The 23,357-nt window shown below is 39.6% G+C and overlaps 1 protein-coding gene across 1 annotated transcript in view; it reads right to left on the bottom strand.

The window, feature by feature from the left end:
* The window catches only part of SYNJ2 (synaptojanin 2), a 72,077-nt gene that overhangs the window by 36,621 nt on the left and 12,099 nt on the right, over positions 1-23,357 (bottom strand). The window contains exons 3-6 of the mRNA XM_061989034.1: positions 14,035-14,305; positions 11,420-11,645; positions 2,167-2,250; positions 285-346 (exon numbers count right to left, since the gene is read on the bottom strand). Of these exons, the coding sequence (XP_061845018.1) occupies positions 285-346; positions 2,167-2,250; positions 11,420-11,645; positions 14,035-14,305 (643 nt within the window). The remainder of the gene's footprint in view (positions 1-284; positions 347-2,166; positions 2,251-11,419; positions 11,646-14,034; positions 14,306-23,357) is intronic.

The following is a 23,357-nucleotide window of genomic DNA, read 5'->3' as shown; positions in this document are numbered from 1 at the left end:
CTACACAGACCTTCCTGTTGCACATCACTCAGTATTTCTCTGCTTACACAGAAATGAGCCAGGAGAACAAATTAATTTGACTACCATTGAAAACAGAAAGGAAAATGCACAAAAATAAGTGAATAAATTAAGTAAACCCACTGAATCTGCAGCACCTGGGCAATTTGCTATAACATCTGAGAGATATTTCACATCTCTCAGGGTTTACTAGGAAGCCATCGAGTGGTAGAATCTTGGTTAAATGCCAGGCTGCTGTGTTACTGCTGAAGCAGAATGGAGCTTACCTGTCAAAGGCAGGAGCATTAGCTTCCAGACCTCTGTTAAGCCTTAGATGATGAGAACCCACCTAAAATAAAATATTGGAAGGAAAAGAGAGAAATAACTTCTTAAATGGCTAGAATCCTAAATCACTAGATGTCTCCCTTTTTCCTTCAGAGAACAACATCTCTAACAGCACCAGTCACCTCTAACCCACTCCACACACCCACACACATAATATCCTTAGTACAAAAAACTCAGCATTTATTAGACAACATTTACAATTACAAGGGAAAACACAATTATCATTAAGCAAAGGGATACCTACACATCTTTTTATTAAAAGGAAAAAAAAAGATCACATCCCTTTGCCAGCTTCCTCTAGCAAATATGCCACACTGCCTCACAAGAGTATGCTGCATGCCCAGTGTTCTTCCTGTCCTGCCCCCGGCAGAAAAGGCTGCAGCTTTGCCAGTTCTATGGGTTTTGGCCTGAGTTCCTTCATATTTCATTATTTACAGAAACTAAAAAGGATCAGAATAGGCCTTTGGAAATACAAAGGATGAAACCCTGTGCTATCCATCTAATAGGACTTATTTAATATGGATGTCAACAACAGTAACCTCAAAGCTCTTTTTGAATGCCAGCTATTGTTATTAGAGTGCGTAGAGGGCTTCTTTCCTCTCCAAAAACTACATTGCTAATTATTTATAGGATTGTGCATTGTTTCCCGTACTTCATCATCTTCCTTTGTTTTTCATGAGGTTGCTTTCTGCAATTCGTTCTAACTAGTGCCAGCACACTTGCGTCCAAGGAATATAAGTTATAAGTACTCGCCAACATAAATGGAAGCTGCATAATCTAAACTGGATTAGACAAAAAAGCAGACTGTGTCCTGCTAAAAAGTTGCAAATTCTGTGTAACTAGGTATGCTACTCCACTAGCCAAAAATACTTGGGGAAAAGCTCTACAGCTTCATAACATATGGAACAACAGTGCTGGATACAGCTACACCATGGGCAGGATGTGTGCACACCATATGGCCAGACCTGCTGTATAAAAAGAAGCAAGTATTGCACTGGGTGGTGTTAACAGACAGCAACGCAGATCCTTTAGTCATCTTCCTTTTGTGCTAAATCCAGTAGTTCCGAATAGTACCTTGGTGTGAGATTTAGTGATAAAAAGTATCAAATAACCTTTAAAGTATCTGAAAAAACAGCTACGTATTCTCTCCACTAACATATATGCATATATGGGCATACTCATTTCAGTTGCTTAATCCTCTGTTAAAAGAATGTAAAGAGTACTAGGATCATTCTTGTTTGAGCTTGTAACCACATATAACCTGTAAGCCACAGACTATAGATAACCCAATATACTTGATGCAAAAATTTCTTGATGAAACCCTTCATCTCTGCCTTTCAGAAGATTAGATGACCATCACCCTTTTGACTGAAATCTAGTAAATACACCATTGAGATATTATAATTTGTTCCAAGGTAACGTGCTCCTAAAAAGCTCCTGGTATCCTCAGACACACAAGTTTTATTCTGGAGGTCAATATTATCAGACCAACCAGGCATTTCCAGGTTATTCCAGAACAAATTGAAAATGTGATACAGATATCACTGTAAGCTTCAGCTTAGGACATTACAGAGTCCCTTACAAACAGTTCCTGGTAAAGACCCACAAACACATGCAAAGGTTAAACTTAACTAGAGCTATTTGCCTGCTTTAGCTCTGTTTACCTAAACGCGCAAAATCTCCGACAAGATAAATCTAAAACTAAGAGGTTCAATATTATCACAAAGTGAGCTTTGCAGTTCATTAAAAATAAAAGTTATTCAAGTTCTAAATTATAAGCAGCAAGAGAAATGAATAAAGTAGGCTTTTTGATTATTTGGTTACCTGAAGCCCTGGTTGCTCCCAAAACAGTGGAACAGACCCTCTGATCTGCACAAAGGAAGAGATGTCATCATCCAAGTAAATTGTCTGTGAAAATAAAATAAAGGGAAGGAGTTCTGTCGTTAGATCTGTCAGTCTGTGACCCCTTCATCAGGTGACAGATTAAGACACTGAACTCAAAGGGTATAAAAAGTAAACCATGTATCTCACTGTATCCACTTACTGCTCAGCCTCTTTCCATAGCCTCTCAGGCAGTGGAACAAAGCACAACGTATTTGCTTTCACGTCATCACTGCAGATTCCATTCACTACACTCACCAGAAACAAGAGAAAATTTAAAACACCAACACTGGCAAGGAGGAAGGAATCTTGCATCCACGATGAAGACAGATTTGATCTGCTGCAGGAGACACTCATGAAAAACAGTCATATACTCTCCCTCTGTCTCTCTTAGGAAATTTAACTGTGCAAAATGTCATTGCTCCTTGTGACCGATGATGGGTAATGTCAGGTGTGGGATAAGCTTATCTCTTGCTTTACTTCCTCTTTCTTATTTCACTGCATGTTGTGCCTTGTCAGAGTGTCCAAATAAATCTCAGTGAAACCAGTGGCTTTGCCACTCCCATTCTGAGATACAGCGAAGGGCAAGTGATTGACTTCTTTTCCAGGAGGCTTACAGCAAGAGGCTCCAAACTCTCCATTTTCTTCCCTAACCAGACCTCAAACTCTCCCTTACTATTTGTTCTCACCATCACTGCTAACAAGCTGGTTTTTGCGTCAAATCTGTGCAAAGTACAAAGACTGATTTCCCCCTTTGCCTTTCCCCCCGCCAGCCTCCGACCAAAGTGTTACATTACATGTTAACTTCGCATAAAAGGGACTATCTTCAGATTTGGTATGACCACAGAGCAACTGTGCAGAGCCCAGCTCGCTCCCCTCGCCTATTCTTAGCAGTGGAATCCTGGCTGTTTTCCACGGAGGATAAATGATACACACGATACACATCTCCGTTATCTCATGCATGACAATGAGACTTCTGCAAGCCCTTCGGAGGAATGGTATCCAGGTAGCTGCTTCTCTAACCGCTCATATCATTTAGCACAAGCGCTGCCAGCTGGCTAGTAGCTCCCAAAATAGAAAAGAACATGAAAATGGGTTACTCTAAAGCTTTGACATGGTTTCTGCTTTTTGGATTTGCCACTAGATGTGTTTGCTGGGTGGCTCAGGGAGAGTGCCTTCATTTACCTTGACCTCTCATCTTTATAATCACTACGAACACACAATTTTTAGAGCTACACATGTGAAAGGAAGTATAGCTACACCAGAGAGGTGAGTATTTAAATATTCTGTCACCATTTTAATCTAACAATATCTTTAAATGTTTATCTTTAAATAATAATATCATTACAACATTTTTGCAGAGAACTTACAACTATGTCCATTTCACTCACATGAAAGATTTAAGTCGCTTCATCAGGGACACAACATCAGTGTTAGAACGATGGCTAGTCCAGATGTAGTGCAGAACTGTATGTTTTGATGTTTTTAGCCCCACACCAATGATTAAGAACCCTTCTCTGTTGCACTGCATGCTAGCACAACCACCTGCCAGAGGGGCTTGCTCAGAGAAATTTCCTTGTGAGGCTTGTCCCACAGTTTGCATAAAGTGCCTCTAAAACAGACTCTCCCAGTAAAGTTTGCTAAACATTGCCAGTACCTGAATGCAGGAGGCAATTACCATGGCAACACACCAGTGCACCTTTTCTTTGCAATTCTGTGCTCAGAAGAGCTGTCTTGCAGTTGGACTACAGGAGGAGTGAGTAGGCCCACCTTCTTCCTATTTATCACATCCTCCCTGAGACAGGTTGTACCGAGATGAGTCAGTGACTTCTAAACACTGAATCATCTTTTCACTCACAGCCACAGACTCAGAGGAGCCAATTCTAAGGTAAAGAGATTTTGTGTAGTTCCATTGGCAGCCCCAGTATGATCCCGACTCACACTAAATGACAATTTGGTCCTGAATCTATGTAAAAAAGAGTCAGGACTGGCTCACTTCAAAATTTTACAACAACCATCACCTTAGCAATGCATGAGTTGAAATGGAACATCTAAGGATGACGAATGCAGACAAAGCTTTATATGGAGTACGATTTGGCCACTGCAAGAGCTTGCTAAAGAGGATCCGTTTTCTTACCATTTCCTGGAATGTCCCTGTTTCCTTAACTGAAAAATCAACAGATCAAGTATCTCTTTGGCCAGCTCTTTCAGTTTCCCTAGACTCACTGACTAATAATAATTCTAATTTTAATACCTGCAGTTTAACATTTTCCTGAGCTAGGGTGTAAATGTGAAGTATTTTGTCAGGTACACTCCATTAATATATAACCTTCCTTATTTATGCCAAATACAGAAGAAAAATACTGACTACAAATTTCTGCTTTTCTGCATTGAGGTTCATATTTCCACTTATTAGTGATTTTACATTGTAAGAGTTAACAGATGTTTGTTAATACCGTCACTCACATTTTCTGTTTACCGGTTTTCACCCATTAATTCTTTTATCTGTTTTCTGCTCTATTAAGCTGCCCATTTGGAGAACTGAAGAACAACAAAAATTCAACCTATTTGAGGATCACTCCTGTGATGTAAACAGGATGCCCATATCCTGATGTGACGGTCTGGGAGGTTCTCTTGTCAGGATGAGAACTACTACAGCATCCCCCTATGATGATGAGGCATTTTAAAGAAAATGACACTTTTATACACATTGTCATGTCACTTTTAGAAATTCAGATGAGGTTTTTCAACTGGGAGCATGGCATTACCAACAAGAAAGTTCTCCACATTATCACTTTTTTCCTCTCCCCTTTTCACTTAGGGGTTGAGCATTCTGTTCCCTGGAGGATTTCTGTGGTCTTTCACAATCTTCTCACTTCATTCTCATGACCCAGATGAATCCAAAATTATTTTCTTCCAAGCTGCCAGTGAGTTGGAAAAAGACCTAGTATTTTTTAATGAGTGGGAGAATAACACTCTTTTCATTCCTAAACAGACTGTAACCACTTCATCAAGAATTACAACCATGCAAATCTTTCCTGAATTTTAGCAATATCCACTATCTTCATTCACCACTCCAAGGAACATGATCCCTGATCTTGACGTTGCCTTCTACTATGCATGACCCTTGACCTTACAAATAACAGTGACAGCAACCTTCCTACCAGCAGACTTCTTATGTCAGCAAGTAGAAAGACTGAGATTACAGAGATGTTCCAGTTCAGGAATCGACCCATATACCTTATAAGAAACTCCACCCGTTAAAGATTTAAATAAGCACTGATAATACATCCAGGTTGAAATTACACTCATAAATTAAAGATTCCAACTTTGTTGCTTATGCAATTTCAGTATTTATGCATGGATAAGTACAGTATATATTTGCTCATATTCTTCCAAGCCTTGATCATTTATTGTTCACAGTGTCATGTTTTCTACAAGTGTGTATCTGTCCCACTTTTTTGTCGTTCTAGTTTTGGCTTTGTTACCTTGTCCTCCAGCACATCCATTTATCTTATTCAAAGGCACTACACAGAAGATGAAACAGGTCTTTAAGAAGAGAAAGTTAAAGAAAAATAAACAGCACTTTATTTCCAGAATTTTCCTGTCCTCTGTTTTCCTTAACTCATGGACAAGAAATACATCCAAGAAGATCCCATCAGTTTTCCTCTAAAAGTTCAAAAACAACCAGCTACATTTTGGACAACACTTTGTCGTTAGGGTTGATACATACTGCTAAATCTCTGTCTTCAGGCTTCATAAAACTACAGTGGAGTCTTATCTTTTGACTTAGATGCAAAATGACAGTAAGTTGTTGCCTACTTGTCCCTGGGAGAATGTGCATTCCTATCAAATCCTCAAAACACTTGAGGATTACACTCCATTGACTGAAACACTTCGTTAATCTCAAAGGGTCTGGCCCATAGAACAATCCAATCCAGTTATGTGTATGGATTTTCAGAGATGCTTCCTTCAGTTTCCCATCAAACAACATAATAGCAACTGGATACTTAACCAATCTGGAGGATATATTTGCCTTAATAATAGATTGCTTGTCCTTTGACCTGTAATGTTAGATTCTATTTAGATCTTAGCCTGATTCTACTGTTTGAATTTGTCATGGGTTTGTTTTTTAAACTTCTGTTGTCTCAGGCTCTTTTCATGGCCCCTTTCCCTGGCTATCACCCTTGATATTGCTGACAGCTTAAGAGGACGTTTCTCAATCTTTCTCTTCTGGATAGACCTTGCCCCTGTGATCCAAGGACCTTTCCTGGTAACAGAGCCTCGTGCACAGGTACTGCTATAGTAAGCTTTTCAGCAAGAAGCAAACTGGTGCAAACATCTACCTCAAACATCTGGTACTCTAACCCCAGTGTGCTGAGTCTATTCATCCCTTGGAATCATTTATTCACTAATCTCCATCACTCAGCTTCATTAGAAGGAAACAATTATCCAGTCACAACTTCAAATGGTAATATACATTACAGACTCGAGGGGCACACAGAGACATGGTCCATGTGGAAATGGATACTCACATGGCTTGTTCTGAGATCCCCAGATCTGCCACACAGCCCACAAAGAGCACGGGTAACAGATGGCCTAAACACACTTCTCTGTGAGTCCCTTTAGCTCAGACCACGGGATCCAGCGATATACTTGCCAAAATAATCCTCTTTGTCCCTCTTGGGGCCTTACTAAAACTTGATCCAGAAAATAAATTAACCACATCATTGCATCCATTCCTCTCCTGGAGAGCTATCCAACCTGGTCTAGGAGTTACTGTGAAATAGGGATCATTTTCCTTAATCCATGCCTGACATTTTTTTCTTAAATTGGAAGAAAAAGAAGGTTAATCCAAATTCATGGCATTTCCTTTTAATGCCTTGTCACGGTTTCCATTTTCTTTATTAAACAATTCCATGAAGGGGAAAGCAACTGAAATCATTCATTTTTCTTTAGTAAATTAGGCTTGTTCACTGTAAGTCACATAGTGAGATACTAAGAGTCTAGCACAACGCTGGAGTATAACTGGGTGAGGAGCTGAAAAGTAAACAGTGACGGGTGCACCAACTAAATGAAGAAAGCTTCTCAGCACTATCAGCGGAAAAAAATGAAAAGAATGCGATACAGTCTCAACTTTGAGGAGAGGAAGAAAGGGTGAGCAGAAATTTTTATGCTATCACTGGGAAACAGAGATTGATTTTAAACTCGCTTGAGGATTAACTGCAACACTGCAAGCAGAAAGGGCTACTACCCCATTACGAAACACTGACAGCAGCTCTGGAAGTACACATTACAGTGATCTCAGAAGAGCCCTTTTTTTCTCTTCCCTTCGTATTTTGTTTTTCCTTAAGTGTTTCCCACCATTTTTTTTCTTCATTTTTCTTTATAAAGATGCAAGCCCAATGATATCTGAAACATCTACTAGTAGCTTTTCTTCTCTGAAAAGCAAAAGTGAAGTGAGATATTTAACTTTTTCTCCTTTCTTCTCAAACACTGTGAGTCACAGCAGTTAAGTGAGCCCACAAAAAAATGACTCATTGCAGAACTGAAATGCCACAAGGCTAACTCAGTGGGAGACAAAAGCATACCATCTATGCATAAAAGAGCTGCCTGGAGATAAGACTAATTGTTTCTCCCTCTTCTAAAACCAGAAAAACGTTAGAAGCAATTCCTACAAAGGGGGTGAAAGTCCTGGCTTTTCAGAATCCTAGGGTGCTATTTATCCATGAAAGCACAAGGCCAGCATGCCATTATACTGTAGAGACTGCAGCAAATGGAAAGAAAATGTTATTCAGCCAAGATATTGCCTCACAGGCGATTAGTCAGTGGTCTACTATTAAAGTAGGGGAGAGTTTATTCTAGGACTCTTCTCCCCTAATGGTAAGTGAGTGACAGCTTGAACTAGATCTCGTCCATCCAAGTGGTTAGCCCAATTCTGTTTTCTTAGGACATGCGGCTTGGTAAAACTAGAGTTATCACCATTAGCAACAGTAACCCTCTTTTCTCCTTTAAAAACCAAACAAAAACACACAGTCCTTTAAAACTGCAGATCCTTGTTATAATTTTCAGCCTACTCAAGCCTTTCACCCTAAAACCATTTCACTCTTATGCTTTTGCTTACTAGATTGCCAAACAGCCTTCAAGTCCCTGCACTTCACAACAGCCCCTGCCTGAACGGGAACAAAGCACAGCAGTTCTGTGAAGTGCCTGACCCAACCCTAGCTAAGGGAAGCAGTAACAACCAACCATTTTTGCCACTCACCAGAAGCCAGTCTTCAGGTGTTCTGCTGGGATGCAAAGGCCGCCTTATTTTTCATGCTAATCGTGTGCAACATAATGTACTCCAGGAATGTAATTAAACTGAATGAGTTGCTTCTGGCCCAACCAGTGAGCAGGACAGCAGAAGTATTTCCCATAATTTGACAACTAAGTGCAGTGCCCCAAATGCGAGACTGATCTGAAAGAAAGCTGACAAGGCTTTCTAATATTTTCTTTCCTCTGCATTTCAGCAAGAGAACATGCTTCAAATCCTGAGTAAAGTACTTTGCACTAATGCTCAGGAGAAGTCACTCAACTAAAATAGCAGACTGTACCAACTTATTACTTAAAATGACATATGTCCCTTCTTGTGTTCCCAAGTTCCAGGGGAAAATGCCACCTATCTGCATCTCCCAGTGCACTGATAGATCTTCTAGAAAGATGTAGATGCTGCAAGACTTGATTTGTAATTGCTTTGGAGCAGAGGCACAAAAGAGAATTATTAGCAGAGAATTCAAACGCTGACATTAGAGACCCAAGCACTGCAGGGAATGAGTCTGGCATCCAAAAAGCAGAATTTGTGGAAGCCTGAACACTAAGTGGAAAGCTGCCAGGCCAGCCTACTGAAAATGCAGGCAAACCAGGAAAAGGATAGAGATGAGTGGAGAGCTACCCACGTTCCGGTGGGCAGAAAGTCACACGTGTAACTATGAGTATGTATTGAGCATGTCTTGGGGATCAAACCTCACTAGGTAATACCAGTCTGCAACTTCTCCAGCCATTCTGCTAAGCAATGCAGCACTGACGAGTCTAAGGTAGCTCTATGCATGTCCTCAAGCAAAACCAGGTGAAGAGGTTAAATCTGCAGCATCAAGGCAACATCTTAGAGAAAATTCTGAAGATACCTAAACATTGCTAGATTTTGGACAAACAGTTGCCTGACAGTATGTCTGCCTCATGTAGTGGGATAATGAAAAGCACTAAGAGCACTAAGTGTGATGTGCTACACTTGTGCAATGCCATGAGGAAATACTGCTGCTAAAGTATGAGCACTTTTGAGGGGGGATGCCACCTTCAGCAGTCAGGCACAGTCCCACTGTGACAGAGCTATAACTCTTCTGGAACAAATAATGACACAGCTAGCTTAAGTATAGTCTCAACGGTACACTCGCTGTGTTTTCTACAGCTGTCTTACCAGCCTCCCCTAATGAGCACTGCATAAGTAATCTACCTTTATTGTATGTGCACCTACATATGCAGGCACATCCATGCACATATAAAAACAATCTACACTACATATGTAGTTTTGTAGATCTACCCAGAAGGCACTGAAAAGAACCAAATTTTAGGAGCAGATTCTTGTCCTTTGCTGAAAACTACTACCAATCATTTACCTATTCTTCTTATAGAGACATTCATTGCTGCGTGATGGTTCTGACTGCTAATAATTACTACTTCTATTCAAAAAGGAGAAGGTGATTGTACTTGAATAAGAAAGCACTCATTTCAGTTGGCACAGAAGATTTCAGATTCTTCAGGGTCCACTGCTTTCTGTTCACTTTCAAGGTAGTTAAGCTAAACCATGTGTAATAAAGCCAACTGACTGTTATTTTGTTTGGCTGTGTCAATCGAGGGAGCCTGCTAAATGCATTTCACCCATACATTTTGTGTCAGCATTATCTGGAAACAAGCTTTTTACCATGTATGTATAAAAAATGTGTCATGCCACCTCTCACTGGAGAGAATTCCCCACAAAGCAAAGGAGAGTATAAAGCAAAGTCTCTTCCAAAATGAGCTGCACTAGAATTTCCCAGGCTCTGGCAAGATAGTAGTTTTTCTCCATTTCCTTTACTAGCCAAAGATGATTTGACTCCCAGCCATCACAGCTACTTTGCTGGGCAACTTCTTTTTAACTAGAATGATATATTTGAGCACTGATATTTCTTTTTCACCATAGCCCAGCATTCAGTACCCATCCTCTATAAATGTTGCCCTCACTGGTCTGTAAAAGTCCTGTGGGGGAGAAAGTTCATAATCTCTCTCATTTTATAGCTGCAATACTTACTGCACAAAGAAGTGATGGATTCAGTCCAATAAGACAGACAGGGCTAACTTGAGATATTAATATTTACAATCACACGATTTTATATGATTCTAAGTGACTACTTAAAGCCAAAAGCAAATCTCAGCTCTAGCCTTTGCAGAAAATCATCTCCACCATGCCCAACCAAATTCTTTTACACCAGTATAGACATAGTTATGCCCCTGTAGTGCAATGGACATTCAATGCTCATCCAGCAAACCTGATGGTATGGACTAACAGAGATACTAAAAATGAATGAAAGAGGAATGGAGTGTAGAGGCCACTACTTCACAAAAAAAAAAATCTTTCAAACTAGTTCTTCTTCAACATTCTACAGCATGAGAATTGCAAAGAATTTCAGAAAAAAATGTACTTTAAAATGTATGCAGAATGTATAAAAGTGTTCTACATATATAAAAGTGTATTCTGGAACAGATTTGAAAGCATTCTTCTTATTACATGGGCCTCATGACAGATGACTCTAAGCAAGTTTCACGCACTTGAGAAATGTAATGTTACACCTGTTGATTTCACAGGAATTAACACACAGAATGGTTTAAAAAAGACATGTCTATATTTCACTACAATATCAAATGGCCAGACTTTCACATTCAGGAAAGAAAAAGTGGAAAGTATTGGTGAAATCTGTGTGCATGGAAAAGAAACATAGAAAAATAAGACTGCCCAAAAAAATGCGTAACGGGCAAAAATAAGTAGATCTGTCATGAAATAATAGTTTAAATATTCTTGGCAAAAACACTCGCAGAACTCCTTTAATTCTTGTTGGCCATTCTGCCCCAATTAGACTCAAGTGGACTGAATTATTCAAAGCTATTGGATACATCCACTTACTTGCTCTGTCTCCACAAAGTTAGACACGTGTCCGTCATCGTTGACTCCTCGAATGTGAAAGCGGGCACCAGCTCGCTCGCAGCTGATGCGAGAGATGAGGCAGGCTTTGGCTTTCTTGTGGGAAGCATAAACAGTGCGGATGTCCACTACACCACAGATCACTTTCAGCAACCAGTCAGAGCAGTTCACCTGGTAGTGTTTGAAGGGCACGTGCAATAGTTGGTTCCTGAAAGATTCGAAAATGTACAGATACATTACTGAACAAAATAACACAGCCACGCATGGGTGCCACTCACAACAATCACTGATGTAAGCAATTCATGTTTTGCAACCCCTTTTCTGTCAGAAATATGAGAAAGAAACCCTTGTGAATTTCTACAGTGAACAGAACGTGGTAAATTTTAACAGTGCAGCCACCACGAAGGTGCTGTTCTTGAATCTTGTACCTCTGTCTTACAAATTCAGATGCAAATGTCACCTCTTTCCGCTCTAGAAATGCATTTATATTTAGTAATCTTCATAAATTACAGTGCCATCAAGCTAATTACTTTTTAACAGTACTGCCTGCCTGGACCTTAGCATACACTACAGGATGAAGGGCCACTTCAACATGCACCAGGATTTGCAGGAAAGTTTTTCCAAGCAGAAATTGCACCCATAAGCCAATGGAGATACTGCAGAAGCTGCTACTAACATTAAGAGGAATGTCTGGTTTAACCTTCCATTTATTCTAAGATAAACCAAGAAACCCATCATGCCTGGTTAATAGTGATGTTCTTCTATTATGACAGATTTCCTCATTTCATTTTTCAAAAAGTACCTTTAGCAACAGATAAGGGCCAAGAAAATCCCTTTTATGATCGTTTATTGCTCAACAGGAGTTCTTTACAAGAGTTACTACACCTAGCAAAATCCCTGAAGAACTGTTCTTCCAGAGGACAGCATTTATCTGAAAAAGGTGCAAGTCATTCTTACATTTTTTAACTAAGTATGTAACTGAAAAAGCAGCTCTAAAACAATTTTTGATATCTTTTGTACCTCCTTCTCCTAGCTCTACTAACAGAGGAAACCCTCACTCAGACAAATTCCAGTATAATTTTTTTGTTGTTGCTGCAGCTCATTGAACAGACAGTTTGTGTGGCTTATAACTAAGGTCATCTGACACTTCATCATGTAACTATTTATCTCACTATTTACTTTTCTCAATAATCTATGGTTAGGTCTGAAATTTCCTGTATCACATAATTGCCTCAAGATAAATTTTCTTTGGAACATCTTTTTGCCCTAAATGTGATGATGTTGCCGTTCACCCCTCTTCTACAACACACAGGAGAATGGAATCTCTTCAAATGTTACTTCTAGATTAGTCAGAGGAGCAAAGAACAAAAGTTCAAATACTTATCTTCCAAGAAGAAAAGTTTCATGAGACAGTACAGGTAAAAAGACTTGCTTTAAAGGTTGTTTCTTTATTAAAGGACATTGCCACCTTAGGAGCTTCATCACTGGAACACAGCTCATTAGGCAATGTGTCTAATACTTGGTGAACTTTCTGAGAGTATAATTAGCATAACGGGAAGGCAGTTTTATATCCCTCTTCTAAGTTAAAACACTACATCTTCTACCAGTTGGAATCACATCATAGCTAGAAAGATTATTTAGCCTGAATGAACTGCTCACTCATGTTTATTTATCGTCTATTGCAAACTTTTATGTGTATTTAATATTCACTTGCTTTGGGCCACAAGACTTACCACACATTCTTGCAGCACACTCACATTTAACTAACATTGCCAATTACTTTTCACCTACATCATATGACCTTCATTTATTTCCAATATTGCTATGCTTTCTGTGTGACTTTTTGTTTAAAAAGAGGGGGAAAAAAAAGGGCATAGGTAGTCAAGAATTCTGCCAGAATTTGTAAATCAAACAAACTTAATTACATCAAGCATGAACTCTCCTAGGGTTGACAAGACCCTGCATTGTATACTTTCCTTTCCACTCAAATCAATACTTACCACAAGAAGAAACATCTCTTTTTTGCTTCACGAGCACAAGAAAGGAAGAAGTACAGAGCAGTGTATTGCAATTTCTTTCTGTGCAACACACATTTACACTGTGCTGTAAACATATTGATGTTCATGTTTTCAACATAAAAATTAGGGCACATTATTGAAATATTAAACTAGAGACTTTAAATACATTCACTTTTAAGAAAGAGAAGATACTTCAGCACGGATGATGAGATTTATCAAGTGCAGGTTTCTCTTAGATAACTTTTAAAGCAAACGTTTTAAGAACTGCAGAGGAAACCATGACATGTGGAGACATGTGTCTGTGATGTGGGCAATACATGTAGTGTTTCCTTCTTAAACACACAAAATGTCATTATTAGAATTGCATTCATTATCAGATTAACTTTAATTAAACAGAAGTTACTTGTTTGACTCTGCTTTACCATGAATTCACTAGGGCCACATGCCCTGTAAAACGACATGACAATGAAAGGAAGAAGGTGCCCCCGAAATGTGTATGTTCACATCCCTCTGAGAATGTTTGACCAGTAAGATACAGGTGGGACGACAGAAGACTTTGGTATAACGTGCAGTACTAACCAGAAGAACGAGTTACCAGATTCATAGTGGTTATCACCCTGCTTCTGAGCCCGCACAGTCAGGTCAAAGTTTGAGCCTGCATTAGGCCAGGAGAAATAGAACATCCCAGAGTTGAGTATTTTCTTCAAGGCAGTAACACGCTCCTCTTCCTTGGTTTCTTCCTGGAGAGGACAGAAATCTGTTGCAGTAATTTTGTAAACTTCAGCGTCCAGGATTTTTCCCACCGACGTACAGCCAGTCACCAGGACCAGAAAGTGCAGCCGAGTGTTACCTAGAAGGTGACAGATAGTTACAAAAGGGTTACAGCACACCGGCTTTGCTATTCGCATCGGTCCTGTCACATGCAATGCTGAGAGGGCTCCAGCAGAGGCCAGCGTCTTTGCTTCAGAAGGAAACAAACACAAGAGACGAGCACATGGAGTTCGTTTGCATCCCTCGATTCCTTTTGGCTAAGTGAGCGCACTTGCATAATATTCTACAATACTTACACATTCCCACCTTTTGCTGCGTTAGAGTGTGTTTTTTCCACTTAACGAAGTGGTGAGACACTACTCAAAAATCTAATTTCACCAACCTAGTGAGCACAGATCTCTCATTGGGTTTGACGGAAAGGTAAAAGGCTGGTCATTCATGAGATCACTATTGATTTTACAACTGACTTCTGAATTTTAAAGACCTGAAGCATTCAGATTTCTTACTGGCTTCAGTTTAAGCTAGGGATATTCAGCTACTCAGAAAGTGTCAGTATTGTCACAAAGGAGCATATACAATTAAAGGACAATCTCAATTCTGAATTCCAACTCTTGTGACTGTCGAGCAAAGTGTGAAATTATGAAGCAGCTGAACTTCAGAGCCCCAAAACCAAAAGATTCATTTTGAAGCCTGAGAACATCACTGTAATCAGATCTCTCCTACACTGCAGGATTTCAACCTCTGCTCATTCTCTCTGAAATGATAAAGTAATTAAGAAACAGTAGAATAATTGACCTGAAAATACTGGTTTTGCTAGAAAGAAATTGTTTGATTCACTTAAACTGGCCTCTAATGGAGACGTCATTCTATTCAATCCACTTAGTAAGAAAAGGTGGAAAGGAGCCAACGGTTATTGCTCTAACATAGCTAATTAGCTTGCTCTTGGCAGGTCAGCTGTTGTTTCTGCTAAGAGCACAGTGACCCTCTGGTACAGTAGGGCTTCAGATAGCAAAAATGAACACCCCGTATGATTGCTCTGCAATCCTCCACGGTGGCCCACTGTCTGAAAACTCAGACTAACTCTCACACAACAATTAGGTTTTACCTAAAAACCCATGAAAGGAGTCCTTGCTTCAAGATCACAGACTTGACTACAGAAAATTGAGTTAAGTGTGGTTTTTCAGCAGGGCCAGAATATCTGCGTAGGCACATGGGACTGGAATGGCAGGACAAGGCGGGAGATTAGATCTTATTCATTCTGTTCTGCTGACTCCAGTTTTGCTTAAAGGCCAGTGTAGGTGGTATTTATCAAAAAGTTCAGTTTCTTTTACATTTCTTTCTGTAACAAGGGTATGCTGTGCTCTCCCTCAAGTGGTTTTAAGAAGTACGTCTTGTGTACTTTTTCAGATGACACCATAGCAAGGGTTAGAAATACATAAAATGACAGTTTATTCCTCCTTTGCACATGAGTGTGCATAATTAGAAACGATTAAGAGTAGGAGATACATCAGTTATCACCATAGTCATTCATATTTGACTAAATACTGTCTTGCAGTCTCCAGAAGGGTTAGGAGGAACTAGCTGTCTCTCAGAAAAGCTAATAGCTTCTGTGACTTTAGTGAAACCATGCAAAATTGAACAGCTCAAAGCAAACTTCACTGATGAGAGTTTGAAAGCAATTTATAGAAACATAGTTAATAAGCCTTACTATCTGTCAGCTTCAGGGACAGAAAACCAGTGGTGATAGACTCACAGAGCTATCTGTCTGGGATGCTAAGACAAAGAATATAAGCACTTGCATTGGCTTCAGTGACCTTAAACTTTCCTAGAGGGTTCAGAAGAGATCATATGAGAAAGTCAACATTAAAATAGCCAAAAAGAACAAAAATTTAACAATAGTGGCCTTGTTTTCTGCAGCTCTGTCCTTCAAGGAGCTTGTAACTAGCAGAAAAGAACTGCATCTAAACAAAGCCATTTTGTAGTTTAAGGCGGCAATTAGTAGGAATAAAGCATGGTGAAAAAACAACCAAAACTACAGTTTTGCCTTATCTAGAAAGTTGCTATCCCTCAGCAGAGACTGTTTACTATCTCCTTCACTCAGCTAGTCACCTCCAAAACGGGAGATGCATCTATACATGCAGAGGTCCAGCATTTCAACTCCCCCAAATCACTATCTAATGAGCTCAAAAATAGTAATCACAGCTAAGAAGCTACTGCATTGTCCCTGAACATTAGAGGACTGATGGGTTTCTGAAGCTTAATAGTCTTTCCTGCAGTAACCCCATGTGATAGAGTTGGGGTTGTTCAGCCTGGAGAAGAGAGAGCTCTGGTGAGACCCTATTGCAACCTTTCCCTATATACAGGAGGCTTATAAGAAAGATGGAGAGATTTTTCTACCAGTAGTGAAAGAGGCAATGGTTTTAACGTGAAAGAGAGTAGGTTTAGATTGTATACAATTTAAAAATTGAGAGTGAGAGTGGTGAGACATTGGAACAGGATGCCCAGAGAAGTTGTGGCCCTATCTGTGGAAGTGTTCAAGGTCAGGTTGAATGGGGCTTGGAGCAACCTTATCTAGTGAAAGATGTACCTGCCCAGGGTAGAGAGGCTGGACTAGATGGTCTCTAAATGTCCCTTCCTACCCAAATCATTCAATGATTCTATACATACAGAATGGTTTCTTTACAGTATTCCAAACTATGGAGCAGCCTTCATGTACTTTGAACAGAGGCAAGCTGGTAAAGTAAAGGTGTTCACACTTACAGCCTAGAAAATTAGAAGAAGGAAGAAAATATATTTAAGCTACCATAAAGCTACTCTGCTTTGCTGCTTTATCCTCCTAGACTGCTCTGTGAGCTGAAGTGGTCTTCAGATCAACTCTAACTTAACTCTAACTTCTCTGATTTGGTTAAATAACTCAGGATATGTCACAAACTAGACAGAATGGAGAAACCCTACACCAAGAGAGCCCCAGCTTAACAAAAATCTCTCCGACTCTGCAACTTGGAAAAAAGTCCCAAGGCCCATTCTGTGATATCACCTTCACCCCAGGTGGTATTTAGATAGTGCTCCCTGGAATCAGCTCTGTACTATCACTGCACTGTCCATGGGAGGAAGAGCCTTGCCCAATGTGCACATCATTTTTGTGACAGAGAGCAAGCTAATTGCAATATCCTACTGTTTAGCATTTGAGCCTGTGCCCTACCCATTTTTATTCACAGCACAGACATGGCCACAGAGTCCTCAGCAGAGGTAAGGCTCCCATCAGACTTTCACCTTTTCAGAATGTCACACAGAAAAATTAATGCTGCCAAAACACTACTCTGCTGATCATCTTTTAATCATGTCTCCATTAAAGTCTCAGAAGTTACCCACCACTGAGCTACACAGGTCTACACAGTGAAACAAAGCTTTCCACATCTTCTCTTCTTTGTCAGAAATAAAGTTTATGTCTGAGAATCTCTTCTTTTGATCCCAAACCTTTTTTTTTCCTCACACTGTTTCCCCTCAACCCAGGCTGCCAATGTTTTTAAATATATTGGTAAGTACATTGAACAAATTTGTGATGGAAATTATAAGTGTGCTACCTCTACCCATGCTTTCATTTAGGCATTTTGTCAGATTGAAAATGCTATTCCAGAGAAACAAACTACCAGCCTTACATATCCAAATACTACCTAATATAGCAGAAACATAACATTAGCCACTGGAAAAATGCTTCTGCTTATTTGCCAGTCACTGGAAGTCTGATTATTATTAGGCATATATTAGAGCAACAAAAATCAGTCCATTTACTTCTAAATTTAAACTTTAAAAAGTCAATGTGGTTTCTTTTCTGCTATGTAAATGTCAACAAGCCATAATCTTTCCTGTTGAAAATAGATACTTCACATGAAAACAGCTGCATCAACCACAACCCTGCCTAAATGCACTTAAATTTAAGGGTAGAAATTGCTTCAATCAGGACGGATGTTGTTACTGGAGCAGATCTTTTATATAAAAAGCAAAATTAAAATACACTTTCTACATTTCTAAAAATTACAGATAGCAAGTTCTTTGGTAATTCTTCATCGCAAGGAAGACAACATTTTTAGTTGACAAGAATTTACTGAAAAATTATTTGGGTTTTTGAACAGTTCCTTTGTATTATCCAGTAAATGTCACAAAAGAATGCAAGAAGTTGCATTCCTCGTTTATTACACCCACCTCACAAAACGAAAAAACCCAAAACCAACAAAAATCCAAACCAAATCAAAACACAACAAAACAAAATCTTGCTATCAACACAGCACGGAATTTCCTCTGGTAGTGAATTTGTGAGGCCATGGCACAATCCAGAGAGTTGGTTTTTTTTAAAATCAAATTGGTTTTGCTGAGCAAACTGTGAAAATATCACAACTCTAATGAATAAGATGAAATTGAAACATCCAGACATTCCTTAAAGCTAGAAGATATTTCCCCTTAAAACAACTGAGACTACTCCATTAATTCCCGCAGCCTTAACTTTTCCAAACTGCAGCTCACTTCCATGTCCCATTCTGTAGTTATACTAAAAATACTGCTCCTTTTAAGCTTCCAGTGAAACTGGTTTTATGCAAGTAACACTTGGAGTACCAGAGTAACATCAATCACAACAAAAACATATCAGGTAGTCCAGTCCGATCTACCTGTCAGTAGCGTCAGTAAGCATGTTACATGGCCATAACCTTTGTTGGAAGCTAAACACTATTCAAGGTATTTATATTTCTTCTGTACACAATATTGACAACAACACAGAAAAAAAATATTGAAGTCACAAAATGAGGAATTGTCCCTTAAGACCAAGCTCAAATCAGCCAGGAAGCTGAGTGCTAAAATGCCGGCAGTGCATCTCGAGATCAAAGGGAGAATTAACAAAAAATCAATTCCCTGAAGTCCTACTACAGTGGTAGTGCTGCAGACAATCTACAGAGGCTTCCTGCTCTCTGGCATTCCCTGCTTATCTGGAGTAGGGGAAAGGCCAAACTCCAGTCTTATTTCTTGAAAAAGGAACCTAATAGCTCTCATTAAAAAAAAAAAAAATCATAAAAGAAGTACACTGTGTGGGAAATGTATAGTAATTTTCCCTTGATTTCATAGAATCATAGAATGGTAGGGGTTGGAAGGGACCTTTAGAGATCATCTAGTCCAACCCCCCTGCAGAAGCAGGTTCACCTAGATCAGGTCACATAGGAACATGTCCAGGCGGGTCTTGAAGACCTCCAAGGAAGGAGCCTCCACAACCCCTCTGGGCAGCCTGTGCCAGGGCTCCCTCACCTCAACAGGGAAATAGTTTTTTTCTTATATTTAAGTGGAACGTTTTGTGTTCCAGCTTCATCCCATTACCCCTTGTTCTGTTGCTAGATACCATAGAAAAAAGGGATGTCCCAACCTCCTGACACCCACCCTTTAGATATTTGTAAACATTAATAAGATCTCCCCTCAGTCTCCTCCAGACTAAACAGCCCCAGTTCCCGCAGCCTTTCCTTGTATGAAAGATGTTCCAGTCCCCTGATCATCTTGGCAGCCCTGTGCTGGACTCTCTCCAGCACTTCCCCGTCCCTCTTGAGCTGAGGAGCCCAGAACTGGACACAGGACTCCAGATGAGGCCTCACCAGGGCAGAGTAGAGGAGAAGAACCTCCCTTGACCTGCTGCCCACACTCTTCTTGATGCATCCCAGGATGCCATTGGCCTTCTTGGCCACAAGGGCACATTGCTGGCTCATGGTTAGTTTGTTATCAATCAGGACTCCCAGGTCTCTCTCTGCAGAGCTGCTCTTCAGCAGTTCAGACTTCATGTGCAGTACAGTAGCAGAAAGTGTATTATGTTCATCTGACAGCTGCAACATGTATGATGAATGGGACCAGCACCAAGGCCACAAAACGTAACCCCAAAAAACAGAAAACTTTTCCTCTGAAGTGATCAAGGCTCTTACACTTGGCTTTGTACCAACCACCACACGAGCTGCAGACTATTTACCAGGCCTCCCATCTTGGAAAGTAAGTTTTCTGGTTTTTTCCCCTCTTTTTAACTTTTGCAAGTAGTTTAATGTACAAACCTCACCTGCATCAGTCCTTCTAAACTATACACATAGATGAAAGTTATTTAGGGATCTAAGAACTGCAATTCAAAGGTCACAAGTGTAGAAATATCCCTTATTTCCCTGGGATGCAATCTGGAATGTTTTAAAGATATCTCTGAAATAATTTTTGAGCGAGAAGTGAAGTGTTCCTTACCAGTCATGCTTCCTACAGCAACATATCTATGAAAAACCAAGACCCATCTACAGCACTGAATCAGAAAAAACCAACAAAACTTTCAAAACTTATGGACCAAAATCAGTTAGATCTCAGTTAGATGGGTACAGACGTTCATGTGTTGTGACCAAGATCATCATTTTGCCCCATTACAGTCAAAAATCAAAACGCTTTGCTCACAGCAGTATGTGCTGAATGCCCTTTTATCAGGCTACACAAGAGAGGCAGAGGATGGAGAATATTTGGCACAGAAACAAGGCAAAAGTAAATTGCATCCATTTTTTCAAAAGCTCTTGTGAGACCAACTGCCTTAATCCAAGTTGAACAGGAAACGCAGTTCTGCTGCGTCACACCCTACAATAATAAGCCACAGTCCTATTTTAACCTGTCTACATGACTCAAGGCAGTTGTTTCCCCTGCAGTTTATAGGATGACTTCAGTGTTGCTTATAATGGGAAGCAACAAAAAGGAGGCGATATTAAATTCTTATTTTGTCCTTCTTAGCAGTAAATACTTCACTCAAAACTGCCTTTTCCTTTCAAAAATCAGTTCATTCCAGTTTTTGCTTTTTCTCAATTCCAACACAGTCGTGTAATTTCCTTACCCTGTGCTCCATCTCCACTACACACACCTCCATTTCACTTTATATCCCACTGAAAAACAATTTGCAAGGTATTTTTGCCTCTTGCCTGCCTTCAAAATGAGCAGCCCAATACAGAGGAGCAGATTCTAACTGTCTAGCTGAAAATCTCTGAGGAAATCTATAGCAGAATTATGAAAAGAACCAAGATTTTCCACACTACAGTTTTAGTCTCAAAGACACTCCTCCATCTTCTAATTACAATTACATTATTAGGAAATGTTCAAAAGGGATAGAAAACAGGTGCTTAGTTGTCCTTTTTGCCTTTGAAATGTCTTCCTTTCAACTACACGTTATATTGTGTATATAATCATATCATCATAATCTAGCTCTTGCACATGTCATACGAATTCAGAGTGCCTACCCAAATACAGCAGCAGGACTAAACTAAACAACTTGTGTGGTGATGGTGTCAAAATACTACCTTATAAATGCATCTCTTCCTGACATCACAGTGTCTAAACCAAACACTGTAAAACCAGCTCCTACGCTTTGCTTAAGATGTATTTGCCACTGCTAGATCTTCTTTGGCAGCAAAATCTTGGCTGAGATACAGCTCAGAAACACTGTACAATTCATTCTGCTGCCATCCATCTCACAAAAGAAAGTCAAAGAACTTAGTGAGTCATGTTAACAGACATAAGTACATAGAAGTGAATGTTATTACTGGTGGGAAACATTAACCTTGTGAGTCAGTTTCACATATTTCATCTACTTTCTTGTGAAAAGCACGATCTACTTTGCTAGGCAGACAATATGATTTATTTGGATTCCTAACTAGAGATAATTACAGGCTAAAGTACTCAGAGATATACTTCATATCCTGAAAAAAAAGTCTGCCCTTCTGCTCTACAAATACACTCTTCTAATATCCCACTGGAATGTACTTTCACAAATATTTTCAGTTAATTTAGTACTTATGGTTTGCAGGCTTCCACTAGTATTAAAAAAACCCATTGCTATTCCTGAAAAAAAGTCTATGTGTTGACTGATGCTCAGTGAAGAGCAGGCCAATTATGCCCTTGTTTGCAGCTGCTAGAATGCATTATATAAAAAAGGAAAACAGCTACATTGCATTCCTTTCGAGTGTTAACCCCTTATGTAAGCAACAGCTAAAGGGATGGAACTTGTATGTAAAATGGAAGATCTGAGAACTTGAAAAAAACCCCTGGGCTACCTCTTGAATGGTGAGATAGTAGGCATGCTATCATCTTTGCTTTTTAAAACAGGCTCAGCAGCAGGAAATGTTGCTTACCTTTGCTTACCATTACAGCATGACCCTCCTGACTTCTCAATCACAATTAGAAGTTTGCCTCCAGTAGTTAACTTTTTAATCCAGTTAACAATAAATTTTTTAACAATTCCTTCCAAAGGATGTCCTGTACCAAGGCTTGTAATTTAATGCTAGAATAAGATGGATGCAGTGACAAAGCTCAGAGAGGAAAAACCTCACACTTTAAAGGCCCTGAAGTTAAGCAGATGTTAAAAAATAAATAAGGAGCTAAGAAACACAGAAATAAAAGAGAAAAAATAAGGCTGAGACTATTTGACACCCCATTTGAAACCATTCACCTTTTGATATGCAGACTAAACGTGGATATATTTAATTCCCATCACATCCAAGAAACTAATCTGTACTTGAAGAGTTTGAATTCAATGGCTACATTCCTTTACTATTACAACAGGATTCATTAGACTCCTATGAAGAAAAACAGGTCCATGTGCCAAGAAAAACTACTCACAAGTTTTTAATTACATTAACAAATTAACATTAATCTCTGTAGGCCTAATTAACTCCACAAGAAACAAAACAAACAAAAAGCCCACACTCATTTTCAAAGCCCAGATGGGCCTACAGTTTTCAACTGTGATATACAAGTCTTTCAGATTGCAGGCACCTCTTCAGGTCAATCTCAAACTATATTACTCAAGCCATAAAATGGTAAGTGGGCTATAAAAAGATATACAGATCTACAGGTCTAAACACACCAGTGCTCACACCACCATCACCACCTTTGGCAGATTTCCTGACCAAGGACCGAGTTCTACGGAAAACAGTCTTTGTCATTCCTCCAAGTCAAAATTAAGGCTTACTGTAAGAAGACCACAGGAACAAGGAGTATAGTGCTTTTTGTTTTAATGCACCTTTTTCATCAGTAAATTTGAAGTCTGCTGTGTGAGGTACTATTACCTCCAAATCACTGACTGCAGTTCTCTT

This window comes from Colius striatus, chromosome 2, assembly GCF_028858725.1.
Source record: "Colius striatus isolate bColStr4 chromosome 2, bColStr4.1.hap1, whole genome shotgun sequence".
Classification (NCBI taxonomy): Eukaryota; Metazoa; Chordata; class Aves; order Coliiformes; family Coliidae; genus Colius; species Colius striatus.
This window is presented reverse-complemented; position numbering and strand designations above follow the sequence as displayed.